This window comes from Colletotrichum costaricense, assembly GCF_030867565.1.
Source record: "Colletotrichum costaricense strain IMI 309622 chromosome Unknown Scaffold_10.1, whole genome shotgun sequence".
Taxonomy (NCBI): Eukaryota; Fungi; Ascomycota; class Sordariomycetes; order Glomerellales; family Glomerellaceae; genus Colletotrichum; species Colletotrichum costaricense.
The window spans coordinates 1,717,882-1,731,837 of NW_026848239.1; the positions used below are offsets into that span (position 1 = coordinate 1,717,882).

General features: G+C 57.1%; 2 protein-coding genes across 2 annotated transcripts; both read left to right on the forward strand.

Annotated features, from left to right (window-relative positions):
- Window positions 1–250: 250 nt before the first annotated feature.
- Window positions 251–10,097, forward strand: CCOS01_10200 (uncharacterized protein; the record flags this gene model as incomplete). Its single annotated transcript, XM_060458356.1, has 3 exons — window positions 251–697; window positions 759–9,628; window positions 9,680–10,097. The coding sequence occupies 3 exons, from the start codon at window positions 251–253 to the stop codon at window positions 10,095–10,097; spliced, it is 9,735 nt and encodes a 3,244-aa protein (XP_060311521.1).
- A 728-nt stretch (window positions 10,098–10,825) lies between these two features.
- Window positions 10,826–13,544, forward strand: CCOS01_10201 (cutinase transcription factor 1 beta; the record flags this gene model as incomplete). Its single annotated transcript, XM_060458357.1, has 8 exons — window positions 10,826–11,043; window positions 11,120–11,568; window positions 11,648–11,952; window positions 12,014–12,094; window positions 12,150–12,751; window positions 12,813–12,995; window positions 13,056–13,421; window positions 13,475–13,544. 8 exons carry the CDS (start codon window positions 10,826–10,828, stop codon window positions 13,542–13,544), a joined length of 2,274 nt encoding a protein of 757 aa, XP_060311522.1.
- Between the last annotated feature and the right edge of the window lie 412 nt (window positions 13,545–13,956).

Genomic DNA, 13,956 nt, shown 5'->3' on the forward strand with positions numbered 1-13,956 from the left:
GTTGAGGGGTGGGTGGTATATATCGTAAACTGGCTGGCCACCCCGCAAGAGCCGAGGATGTTTCGAACGTTCAGTTCAACGTCAGAGTAAAGTCAAATTCACCAAACCTCACGATACTTGCTTTCCCACGCAAGATTCCCGGCACTGTCCAAATCCCACGCACAAACAATTGATCACAACACCTTTACTCATCATCCTGTCGCAGAGGGCGCCGACTCTCTTTCGAACCCCCGATTCGATGACAGCCAAGATGGACGTTGCCACGCTCGTGGCGCAGATGAACGAGGCCCTCGCGTCGATCCACTCGACGATTGAGGGTCTGTCAACATTTGCAGCGGAGAGCGACACAAAGCTCGACGAGCTCGAGCAGAAGCGTGACATGACGCTCGCGGAGCTGAAAGCAGCCTACGAAAAAGAGCGAGAAGAGCTCGCGGCCGCGCACCAGAAGGAGCTCGAAGACATTGCCGAGCAAAGGCGAAAAGAAGACGAAGAGCGGGAGGCCCGTCGCCGGCGGGAAGATGAGGAGCTCGCGGCCCGCAAGGCCAAGGAGGACGAAGAGAAGCAAGGCACTTTTGATACCACTACCCGTAATGTCGAAGACGAAATGGACGACCTCATGGACAGCATTGAGGAAGAGACGGCCAAGACGATTTCTGAGGGCGAAGCAAAGTTGGCAGAACTCGAGGCGAAGAGAACGGTAAGCAGGACTGGTGAATCTTCCCGAACCCTGGCAGCATCTGACATTACTTGCGTTCCAGGAACTCAATCGCATGATCGAGGAGCAGATGAAGGCCGCGGTGCCTCCCGTCCCGACGCGAAAACGCGCGAGAACAGGGCGGCGATCCGGTGCCGCACTATCCGCGGAACCGTCTCCGTTACCTCCGCCCGAAACCCCAGCCCAACCGGCTGCAGGGGACAAGAGCGTAGACGAGGAGAAGCCCGCCGAGAACGGTGCGGCGCCCGAAGAGAAGGCCGAGGATACCGCTCCCGAGCCGCCGGCCGATGCGCCGGTCGAGGAAGATAAGACTCCCGAAGGTGATAACTCCCAGCCACAACCCGAAGAACCTGTGGCTGAAAAGAGCTTGGAGGAGGCCACTAGCACCGAGGAGGCACAGCCTGCCGAGGAGGAGACGGCACCGGCCCCCGGAGCTGAAGCTGAAGCTGAGGCCGAGGCCGAGAAGGCTCCTGAGGACGAGCCTGTCGCAGAGGCGGCCGCACCAGAAGAGGCTCTCGAGCCCGCGCCCACGGAAAATGAGAAGGAGGAGACCGCCGAGAGCGCAGCTGTTCCCGAGGACAGCCAAGTGAGCGCAACAGCTGATAGCGGGGAAGCTTCTGCTGAGGCTCCTGCTGAAGCCCAAGATGCTGCTGCCGACGACGAGAAGCATGATACGGTCGAGGTCAGGGGCTTGGCTGTAGAGACCCCGGAAACAGCGCCTGTCGAGGGGGCTTCTGCTGCTGAGGAGCCTACTACCGAAGAGCCAGCAACAGAAGAGCCTGCGGCAACCGAGGAGCCTGCGACAGCAGATCAAGCCGATGATACCCCTCCACCAGAAGAGCCTGCGGATGAGCCTTTGACCGAAGAAGCTCCGGCTGCTGAAGAAAGTCCTGCCCTAGAAGAAGCTCTCATCGCCGAGGATGCTCCCGCCGCTGATGAGCCAGGAACAGAGCAGCTTGCTGTGGACGAGACTCCTGTTGAAGATACTCCAGCGGAGGACAAGGAGATTCCCGACGATGCGGCTGTGAAGGAAGACACTGTTGCGGATGAGGCGCCTGCTGTTGAAGAGACACCTGCTGCTGAAGACGCCCCCGCTATCATCAACGCTCCCGCAGAAGACACTCCCGCCACGTCAGAAGAGCCCGCCGAAGAGCCATCTACCGAAGAGCCAACCACAGAGGACCCTGCAGTAGAAGAGACCCCCGCCGAAGACGGTCCGGCTGAGGATAAGAAAGCTTCCGAAGAGGCGGCTGGGGAGGAAGACACTGTCGCAGATGAGGCTCCGATAGATGAAGCCCCGACAGAAGCAACTCCGGTGGAAGAAACCCAGGCAGAGGAAGCCCCGGTAGAAAAAGCTTCGGCAGAGGAACCGGCAGAAGAACCCACAGTGGAAGAGGCTGCAGCTACTAGGGATCTGGCAACTGAGGAGCCTCCTGTGGATGAACTACCTCAAGATGATGCACCCGCTGTCGAGAAGGCTTCGGCAGAGGAAACCCTAGCTGCAGAAGCAACCTCACAGGAACCAGCTGCCGACGAGGAGGCCCCGGCCGTAGAGGCTTCAGCCGAGGAACCTCCAAAGGAAGATGTCGCCGCTGACGAGGCCCCCTCCGAAGAACTTCTTAATGAGGAAGCCTCCGATGTAGTCCAAGCAGCGCCGGACGCCCCGGAAGATGATGCCTCCAAGGAGGTGCCTATCGCCGAGGATGCATTCGCTGAAGAGCCAATCGCTGGAGAAGCTGCGCCAGGTGCCGAACCTGAGGAGTCTGCACCGGCGGAAGAACCCAAGGCATCCGAAGACAGTATCTCTGCGAAGGAACCTGCGGCAACTGAGGCCGATGTTCCCAGTCAAGACGACGCGTCTGCCGAGCCCGTTGAACCCGCTGACGAAGCGATCAAGAATCCTGAGGAGGAGACGACACCCGTTGAAGCTGCTTCTCACGAGTCAGCACCTGACGCAAGTGAAGATGCGGCTGAGCCAGAAGAAGTCGTGGCAAAGGATGCCCTAGTTGACGAAGCCACGCCTGAAACGAGCCCCGATAGTGCGGAAGATGATACCCCAAAGCAAGCAGGCGAAGAGGCTGAAGATACGGGTGCCGACGAGGTTCCAGGGGAGAGATCATTGCCCGAGTTCTCGATGAAGGCTGTCGAGGATGACTCGGTCGCAGAGGAAGCTCAGGCTCCAGACAGCAGCGACCCCGTCGAAGAGGAAGCAGCACCCAAGGTGGACCAGGCCGAGGAAGATGCGTCTCCGGAGGTCGATTCTAAGGCTGTTGAAGTAGAGCCAAGTCAAGAAGAGCCCACATCTCAGGAGGAGGATGCGCCGCCTCAAGCTGAGACGGCGACTCCTGATGAAGATCCAGCCGCCGAGGAGCCAGCTCAAGGTGAAGCCGTCTCACCAGAGGACGCTGGTTCTGTGGAGGCTGCGACCACATCAGCAGAAGATGGAGCGGCCGAAACTGCAGAGCCGAGTGAGGAACCACCCGAGGTTGCACCTGTGACCGAGGACGCGAAGGAACTGGAAACTCCTGTTGATGCAGCACCTGAAGAACAAGAAGAAGCTCATGCTCAGGATGAGGCAGCTGCTGCAGACATCGGAGCAACAGACGGTACCTCTGCTGACGACGAGACTTCTACCAATGAGAAGGCTACCCTTGAAGAAGAGGCACCGGCGGCGGATGCTACTCCCAGCCATGATAAGGTTCCTGGTTCAGAGGAGATTGGGTCTGAGCAGAAACCAACTCTCGAAGAGACTCCTGTCGATGAGGCTTCAACTGAAGCAATGCCCGTCGAAGAAGCGGATTCAGCAGAAGACAAGCCCGAGCCAGAAGCTGACGCACCTGCTCCGGAGCAAGCTGCCGACGAGGTGACGACCAATGCAGCGACTGTCCAACCGGTAGTTGACGGGCAGGTTGCCGAGGAGAACCCTGTTGAGGCAGCTGCCGTGGATGACTCCGAGGTCGCCCAGGATGTGACTCCCACCGAGGCAGCGGATGAGCCTACCGATTCAGATCATGCCGTGCCCGAGGTAGCTACCGCTGAAGATCAGCCAGTCGCCGAGTCCGAGGAGCCTGCAGCTCAAGATACCACAACTGTTCACGACGAAGCTACAGTTGAAGAAGACAAAGAAATTGCCCGCGCCTCTCCGGAAGGCGAGCCTATCAAGGACAATCTCACAGCCGAGGAGGATGCACCTGCTGAAGAGCCAAGCACCGAAGCACCGGCCACTGCGGACGTCGAGGTCCATGATGCCAACGAGGATCAAGCCGAAGAAACCGCCCCAGTCACGGATGCAGATACAGTGGCAGCCAAGGAAATCGACGAACCTGCGGTGTCCCCCACAGATGATGCTGTTGAAGCTCAGCCCGACCCTGAAGAGACACAAGCCGAAGTCAGTGAAGCACCCCCGACAACCCAAGAGGAGGAAGAGCCTGAGCCAACCACTGCCAGCAAAGATCTTGACGATGGAAATTCCGAACACCGGGACGCTTCAGATCCGCCAGAAGAACAACTCGCTGGTGGTATCGTTGACGCAGCTGCGGACGATTCCACTGCTGGACCTTCTGACGCCACCGCCGACGCCCCTGCCGACTCTGACTTGACGGAGGCTGTTGCTGCTGATGAAGTTGCGGCGCAAGCTGCTGACTCAGAGGGTCACGTCGAGGATGAGAAGGTTGAGGTTCACTCAATTCCAGCTGAGCATGGTTCAAAGGAAGATACTCCTGCAGCCCCTGATGCCTCTCCAAATGAGTCTGTCGCTATCGAGGCACATGACTCTGTTGCTGGCGATGTCCATGCCGATGCCGAAGAACCCCAGTCTTCTGCTGTTGATGATGACAAGGAGGAGTTCGAACACGCCGAGGTTACTCTGCGGTCGGCGGAGGAGGCAGCTCCTCAAGCGGATAGCCCCGCACCTATTGAAGAAGAGGCAGCGGCGACGGCAAGCGACGAAGCACCCACTACAGGTGTATCGAACGAGCATGGCTCTGTGAAAGAGGACCCAGCCATTTCGGGCGACCCCAAACCAGATGAGCAAGACAAGGATCTCGAGGACTCGCAAGTCGTCGATAGCCAAACAGATGTCGCCCCAGAGACAGTTCGCGGAGATGAAGGTGAAGTAGACGTTCACGAGCGTAGCGTCTCTCCTGGGGAGCCCGAATCACCGCCGGCCGAAGTCCATGATGTCAGTCAATCCGGAGACCACCATGAGCACAACGACGACGACCACGACGCTGATGCGGCAATGAAGGCTTCACCTGGTCATGGATTCGACGTGGAAAATGATATCACTCAGCATGACTCCGATCATGGCGAATTCGAAATTGTCGAGACGCCTCACGATGAGGCTGGCGCCAATGAGGCTGATCAGTCTCGTGGGCCCGATCTTTCCGTGATCACTGAACACACTGAGCCTGCTGCATCCGCAGCCGGCGACACCTCTGGTTTAGCTGCAAAGACCGACGAAGATGTCCATCCCGAGTCTCTCAGCCGGAATGTCTCTGAAGCCCCGGACGCAGCTATCGAGAGTTCTTATATGACTGAGCCCACGGGCATGGGTACGGACGATAGCCACGTTCAAGATCAACAACAAGAGAGCTCTACGCCTGGTGCTACGTTCTATGACGGCCACTTCGGAGTCAGACAGGTTCACTTCAACGAAGAGGAAGATGACGGCGATTCTTCTCCAGTTCTCAGTGTTAGAGACGAGGACAGCGATGCCGATGAGCCTGCAGAGACCTCTTACAACCCGTTCACCAGGGCCAGAGCTGGTTCCACAGCCCACGCGCAGCCGACGTTTCATTCGCAAGACATACCGTACAATCCTTTTGCATTGCAGACGGTCGTCGAGGAAGAGCCTCCCCGGGAGACTATCAACCCGTTCGCAAGGAGCCCAAGCAGAGAGCCTCAGGAGGACTCGACCAACCCGTTTGCACGCAGCACGCCCACTGGTGCAGATTTCCTGCGGTCCGCGAGCGCTCTAAGTAACCATCAGCCTTCTTCTCCCGAAGAGACATTCGCTCGATCTCCTAGTGCTCAAGGACTCCGCCGTGGTAGCGTGAGCTCCAGTAATCCCTTTGCTAGAAGTACGACTCCAATCGATCGAAGCTTTTCACCAGCCCTGAGCACTCCCGGGCGACAACGCGCACCAAGCAACCCGTTCGCTCGGAGCACGACACCGCAGCAGAGCTACCCACTGGCAGAAGAGAGCGACTCCGAGGATGAGGAGGCCATGATGGCGGCAGAGTCCACGTACAAGAACCTTTTCCCTGTCAATCAATCACCCGAAGTTGCCAATGACGGCTTCGCCTCCGCAGCCCAGTCAATCGAGCGCCGGCAGCCCACGCCGCAGGTCCCCGAGTCAATGTACAACAATCCCTTCGCCCGAAGCACTGCGTCTGACCAGAGCTTCCTGCCCACCGCGAGCACTTTGGGACAAGCTCAGCCTGATGCCTCTTACAACCCATTCGGCGCCAGGAGTAGCACTGTCGGTGTTGACGTTGATGAGTCCATGTTCGACCAAGGCTATCCTTCCGCCGTTGGAGGGCACGACGTCGTGGGTCAAGGGATGATGGATCCTTCCCAGCAGTTTGTTCAAGAGAACAGCCCTTTGTCGGCCAAGCACCTTGCTCCAGCCACTCTGGATAGCATCCAAGAGCGATACAACAGTGAACTAGAGGATATGGATTCCGACTCTGAGGAGCCAGAAAGTCTGACCACCTCCCAGCAGTTGCCAGCTTCGCAACAGCGAGCTCCTCCTCCTCTGCCAAGCATCGCAGAGCGTTCCCGTCAAGCGCTCGACAACTCTTCTGAAGAAGAGGAGGACTGGGATGCTCGTGCTCCTCAGCCCAGCCAGATCAATACTTTGTTGACATCTTCCCCGTACAGATCAAGCCCCCCTCCCCCTCCGCGTGTCTCTAGCTCACAGGGCCACTATGCGCAAGAAGTTGAAGACTCATCTGAGGACGATGGCGACATCTTCCACGCGCAATCTCCAGCACGGCTGAATCCCCTCTCATCATCGCAATACAGGGCAACCCCGCCACCACCTCCACCACCGCGCGCGCCAAGTTCACAGGGTCACTACGGCCAGCAACAACTAGAAGACTCATCGGAAGATGAGCAAGCCGACTGGGATGACGCCTTCGAGCCCATGCAGCCCAGCACATTCCCAACCTCGCAGTTCGGATCTACTCCCCCGCGTCCACCTCCGATTCCACCACCCCGTGCCCCCAGTTCCCTGTCACAGAGCCGCTACAACATTGAAGACTCAGACGAGGAAGATCAAGGTGTCTTGTCCCCTGCCGCTGTCCAGTCCAATCTTCTGCCCAGTGCGCTCTCACCATCTGGTTATCGGGCGACTCCGCCGCCACCACCACCGCCGCGTGTCCCCAGCTCTCAAGGCTTCTATCATCAAGAGCAAGCGGACTCAAGTGAGGACGAACACCCCTTTAGCCACGACATTGCTCGACCTGGTCAGTTCCCCATTTCATCATCATCTCAGTTTAGGGCTACACCGCCCCCGCCCCCGCCTCCGCGGGTATCAAGCTCTCAGGGTCAATACCGCCAGGAGATTGAGGATTCCAGTGACAAACAGAACGAGGATGCTTGGGATTCGAATGCCGCTCGGCCCGGTCAGATGCCAAATCTATCGACGTCGCAGTTCAGGGCGACCCCGCCGCCGCCTCCGCCTCCGCGCACATCCAGCGCACTGGGTCGTTACCGTCATGAACTCGAAGATTCCGACAGCGAGGAGAATGAGGAGGCATGGGAAGCTAATCGATATGGCCAGACAACGAGCATGATGGGAGCAAGCAACCTGATGGGGACCAACCAGATGGGAGTCGACCCGACGAGATCAGCAAGCCCGCTGGGCGCGAGTCCGATGAGAGCCGTCAGCCCACTGCAAGCGACGAGCCCGTTGGCGGCGACCAACCCGATGAGGGCTTCCAGTCCCTTGGCCTCGACAAGTCCGTTGAGGTCAGCCAGCCCGATGACGCGGAGCAACCCGATGGAGTCAGCTTTCAGGGACTCGGTGCCGGCAACAAGCAGTCAGGGCCTACAAAGTCATCAAAGAGAAGAAGGAGGGGAAGAAAGCGATGATTCATGGGAGAACATTGGGAAGCGCGGCGGTGATGAGATCAGCCCAGTCGACGAGAGGTTCAGCACCGCCATGCCGACACCACAGCTGCGCGTCGATAGCTACGAGCAGCAGTGGCCGAACGCGAGCAACGACCAGATTTCCACGGCATCGACATACCTCCAGCCAGCAGGACCAGGTGACTTTACGGATTCTGACTCACAAGAGTACGCCACTCCGTTGGCATCGGCCGGGTTCAGCGCGTCTTCACAGTATACGCAAGGGGCCATGGGCTCGCCCCGTCACCCGGATTCAATCGGCAACAAGGACATCTACGACCAGACTTACAACCGAGGAGGAGCAATGTCTCCGTATGCTCAAGCTCATGAGACTTCACTCGCCGACGAGCTTGCTCAGGATGACGACTCCGACGATGATAGCGAGTATGATCACTCGGAAGCCCCAGCATTCCTCACCCAGATCGGCACTGCGCAGCAACTGCAGCAGCAGCAGCAGCAGTCATCAGACGAGCCTGTCTTAACGCAAGTCATCGACTCGTTCGGCAGCGATGAAGATGATGGCCCAAAGACTGCGGTCATGCAGCCGGCTGAGCACCCCACACAATATGCCTCTTCCCGTTTTGGAGCTTCAACTTGGCGGGATGAGCTTCGCTCGCCCACCATGTTCGGTGCTACAAGGCACAGCCGCTCTGGGTCTCTGTTGAGGGAGGAGGTGCAGAAATCACTTCACCGAGAAGCTTCTGCTGGTCACTCTTCTCCTCTGCGGTCCGCTTACGAGCCTAATACCCAGATTGAAGGTTCATATGGCGGACAGCAAGCTCAAATGCATGGCCAGGACGTTTATGGACAACAGTCAGCCGAGTATCACGCGCAAGACGCCCTTGCCCAGCAGCAATACGGTCAAGGTCAGTTTGGTCAAGACCAATTCGAGGCCCAATCCTATGGACAAGCACAACTTCAGCCACAGTACGGACAAACAACTTCGTGGCAGCCCGAGGTGCAAGTCTCCGAGGTACAGGCGGAAGAGGAACATGAGCAGACAACTCCGCAGTTGGCACCACAGCAAAGTGAGCAAGCACCGGACATCAGCCCCTTAGCGTTGCGTCAGGAGGAGTCACCGGCGACACCCTCGGCGTCGTCGCAGTCTACACCCTCTCGTGGACTTGCGTTCAGCAGGCATAATCCTGACCGGCCACAGACACCGCCCACTATGCAAGCCGAAGCAGATTTTGATCCCGAGCTCATGGTCCCGCGCGATGTGACCAACGTCCCCTGGCACGCTCGCAACGACTCGGTTCCTCACTCGATGCGAAGCCAGAGTACCCTCGACTCCGTTGCGTCGTCACCGATTCATTCGGCGTTGCACGCTGACAAGCACGAGCCGGTCATTCGGGACTCGTGGCCGGCTTCTGTTCATCACTTGACGAGGCCGCGCAACGACTCTTCTCTCACCGACCGCGAGGAATATGATCCGTTCAGAGATAGTGAAGAGGCGGCGAAGGCAGCTCGTGCACCATCCGGCTCCGTAGGCTCCAGTTCAGACAGCCCTCCGCGGAACGCGGCGGCTACGAACAACAACTCACCTGGAAGTCTGATCAGCAGAATGCGCGGCATCTTTGAGAACAACCAAACGAAGCAAGAGCCAGCCAGTCCAGTCCGATCACGGCCGGTGTCGGGTGTTTTTCACCCCGTCCGGCGCAGCAAGCCCGGGGGCGATGACGTCGAGGACCGTGGATACGATCGCAAAGCAGGGTTTCTCAACGAAGCCGAAGACGAGGTTGACGAGCAGAGCGCACTCCTACGAAGCTCTGCTGGCGGGTTGGAGGCAAATTGACCACGCTCGGGCGGAGCGGGGCTCAGAGTCGTGAGGGTGAAGCGGGACGCCGAGTACAATGAGTGGGAAGAGGACGTGAACACGGAGGAGCCGGGCGACCGGCATCGTCCGAAGCGACGCAAGTACCGCAGAGACCCGAGCGGCTTGCGGGTCCCGGTCCCTTGGAACCCCGAAGAGAAGGAAAGTGGCGGCATCCCCGTGGAGCCCTCTGGCGAGAGCGTGTTTCGTCTGGCGTGGTTGTTTGTAGAGGGGTGGAGGCAGAAGCTCCGGAAGGCCGGGGACATGGTTGAGAAGACGCGGTGGGAGTGGGAGCTTGACGGGACTGCTACTGTCTGTACGCATAGTCGCGCGTCGAGCTTGACGTTTGGTATGGTGATTGCGGACGCTCGTTTGCGCGTGCCGGAGGAGTTGGGCATGAAGAAGAAGCAGAGAAAGTCGGTGCATTGGGCGTAGGATACACACACGATGGGAACACGATATTACGACTAATGGGTTACGGATATGGTTATGGACATGGCTTACGGGTATAGAGGATAATTGAATAATGATATGACGTTTTGGACCATTCATCACTAGCCTGCTAAAGAAAATGACACTGTCATGCGGCTTATGCTCTCTTGCTAACTCTACAACACAATTTAGCTTCTCTAAAGTGAGTACGAAACGCGATTGCACTAGGTTCAAGGACGCGACCAGGATGAACAAACGCCCTAACCGTTCCCGTAAAAGTCTTTGCCAAGGTCGCAACCGGCAGTTCAAAGTTGTCCTCGGACAATCTTAAACCCCCGCATTCTGCAGAACAAAATCAACAATGAGGGAGCGCATGAACACTGTGTGTGTAACTAAACAAACAACAAGTGGACAGCTCCGTTGACCCCGATTCTTCTCACATGCCACCTGCAATATTACCTAATCCACATCCTCGGTCGACTGACTAGCACGTTCGTTCACTTACAGATGTTGAGCTGCTGTTGACCTCCCCCCCATCAAGAGCATTCGTCCCCCACATAAGCTTGCCTTAGACAAGTAACTGGTTCCATTGAGAATGGGGAAAACCTAACCTTGATGAATTAGCATGCATGAAGGCCAAAGGGCAAAGGGGATTCTCACCTGATGATAACGATAACGTTTCTCACTCTACACCTTTAACTCCAGCGAAGGCTGCAAGCAAGGTACACAACATGTCTCTACAGCACAATGACTCTTCTGTCATGGCCACCACTACGGGTTCCTCCCCTCCCTCTGCAGCGGCAGTCCGAACCTTCAAGCGTGCCGCTGTAGCGTGCAAGGCTTGCAACCTGCGCAAGGTGAGGTGCACAGTCACCTTATCTGGCCCTCCCTGCGCCAACTGCTCTGTGGACGGGATTACATGCGAGGTCCTTAGTCGTAAACGACGTCGGTGAGTCTTCTGGTCACCGGTCTATATAATTTGCTGCCGTACGGGGCCATGTTGGTGAGTTGTCCTAACGAAACAGCAACTCGGATCAACTCCCCATGAACCCATCCCCCGGAGGAGGTGGGGAGAACACGTTAATCCTCATCCCCCAAAGAGCACAACCCAGAAGACGGCTCGTGGAACCCCAGACCCCGGGGCCATTGTCGGGTACCCTAGAGAATGAGGAGGCCGTCGAGTCGAGGGACGACCGGGTCACATCCGCGCCGCCCGAAGATCACCGGCGCACCACACCCCAAGTCAACGGTGGCCCGAGGTCGTCGACGTCCCCACGCGCAGCCGAGACACGATCGGTTGGCGGTGGGCCATCCGCTCCAACCACTCGGCCTTACGATGCCGTGCGTGCTTTGCTTCCAGCCAAAGGTCACCGGCCACCGGATCCATCCGATGCCACTGAGGACAGCTCCGCGTATGCAGAGACGCTGGAAGGTGGTAAGAATCGCGAGGATGGCTGCGTCCCGTTCTACCCAGGTAAGCTGTCCTCTGTCTTGGTACCTTGATGCATCAAGCATAGCTTCGAGATGGTTTCTCTTGACATTCATTCATCTAGGAGATCAACGTGGCCCGGCCTTCTTGATCGATATCTGTGAACCCAATAGGTCATCCAAAGACAACCATTTCCTAGTGCCGATGCCATCCATCAAGGCCCTCTCGCCAGAAGATGTCAATTATCTCAGGATGAAGGGCGCCTTCACGCTACCTCCGCCCCATGTCCGCGAGGCGATGATCCGGTGCTACTTTCACTATGTGCACCCATTTGCACCGATCCTGGATGCGAGCGAGTTTATCACCGAGTATGAAAAGGGAAGAAAAAGCCTGTTGCTGCTCTGGAGCATGTTCATCGCGGCCGCGAGTGTAGGTCAACGACACAAATGAGCTATCATTCATTGCTAGGCATAGCTGACATTTACCACAGTTTGTTGACGAAAGTCTCCTGACGGAAGATTTCTTTCCCTCGCGAAAGGCTCTGAAACGAGCCATGTACCAGAGAGCGAAAGTCGGCTCCCCTTCCGGTGTTCCGTCACCTCAAACAGGAGCTAATCATATTGCAGGCTATGTACGATGCAGATTACGAAAAAGACAAGGTGACACTCATCCAGTCCGTCTTCCTGATGGGCCACTGGTACACCAGCACAGACGACAGAGCCGGGCCCTGGCACTGGAACGGCATCGCCATCAGCCTCTCTCACACGATCGGTCTTCACCGCCTGCACATGCCCGCGAACCAACAAGCGTCTCAAGGTACGAAGCCGTTCTGGAGACGTCTCTGGTGGTCTCTCTACTCGCGAGAGGTATGGCTTTCTCTGGGACTCGGCAGACCTATGCGGATAGCCCTTGATGACTTTGACACGTCTATGCCGGCTGCGAGCGACGCTGACGTCCTGACGCCCGAGGTCAAAGGCCAACTTGGTCAGAAGTATCTTCCTAAAGAGATGCAGTTTCTGTTCGATACCTGGCTGGCTTTCATTGGCTTGAGTGTCACCCTTAGTAATGTTCTCGCGACGAATTATAGGGCCAAAGGGATGAAGCCGTCAAGGTTGGAGATTGAGCAAAGCGAAAATCAGATTCGTGGTTTTCAGTATCGGGTGCCTGAAGCAGGAAGTCACAGTCGAGTTGTCGCATCTCATATCTACCAGTTCAAGCTATACTTTGAGTAAGTGCCCACCGAATCAGTCCGCGAGATTGAACGAGGGCGAGCATCTAACACAAGTCAGAACATCCATAATCGTACTCTATCGGCCTTTCATACTCGATACCCCGAGAGAGATCCCGGCAGCAGACCAAGGAAGTTGGAGGACTTTTGCATGCCAAAAGACGAGGACTGCTGCGTCCAACGCAAGCGCAGCGATGAACTCCATGATGGCAGAAGACCTGATCCGACTCTGCCACACCATCACGTACGAACCCCGACCTCTGCAATGATATCCTGGTCCCAGGTTCACTAATCAGCTTTCCAGAGTCATTGCCCTCGTCCCGCCAATGCAAATCCACCTCTTCGAATCAACTTCGTCAAAACAAATGGCGCGCCAGATGGGAAGACATAACCTCGCCCTCTGTATGGTCGCCATGGACGAGATGCGCAAGTCCTACATCTCGGCCGATGCATCATATAAGCTCTTCGAAACGGCCATCAACAAGGTAGATAACGCGCCGCCTCACGAGCAGCATCAGCCATCTCCGGCTGCTGCTGCCTTGACGCCGGATACGAGCGCGTTCGCGAGCTGGCCTGATGGTTATGGACTGGGCACCGCGGGCATCATATCGGACATGTGGAGTCCACTACCGAATGCATACGCTGATAATGCCTCTATATCGGGGACCCAGTGAGTCTTTTTATCTCGGGTTGAAAACTGTACATGTTCTGATTCTTTGGCAGTACCGATTCTTGGCTGGATATACAGACTATGGACAGGCTATGGACGCTCGACGATTTCAGTCTGCCATGATTCAGTTCATTATCTCATTACAGGCGAAATTTTTACAATGTCAACCGTGAACACGAGCCGAAGTTGCACCATACGCACAATGAATGACACGTACAGCATCAGCTCAGCCTCTCGGGCCAAGAACTTCTCGAACAGACCGAAACCTAGTTTCAAGCAGCTTCGAATGCCCTTGTCTGGCCCTCTCATCCCGCCGGCCAACGTCACCCAAGGCACTCGAAACGCACGACCGGCTTTCGGCCAGATTCAATGGACTGACTACTCTTATCGAAGGACCGATAAGCTCCCGGGCTGTGGGACTAGAAATGTTGAGGTGTCCGTAGGAAATCCGAGTCCCCGGGCAACGCGTCCGCCCCCCAAGCGGCGAGTCGCGATGAAATGTGCCCCACATCTTGCCGAGCCGAGGTCCCTCGGC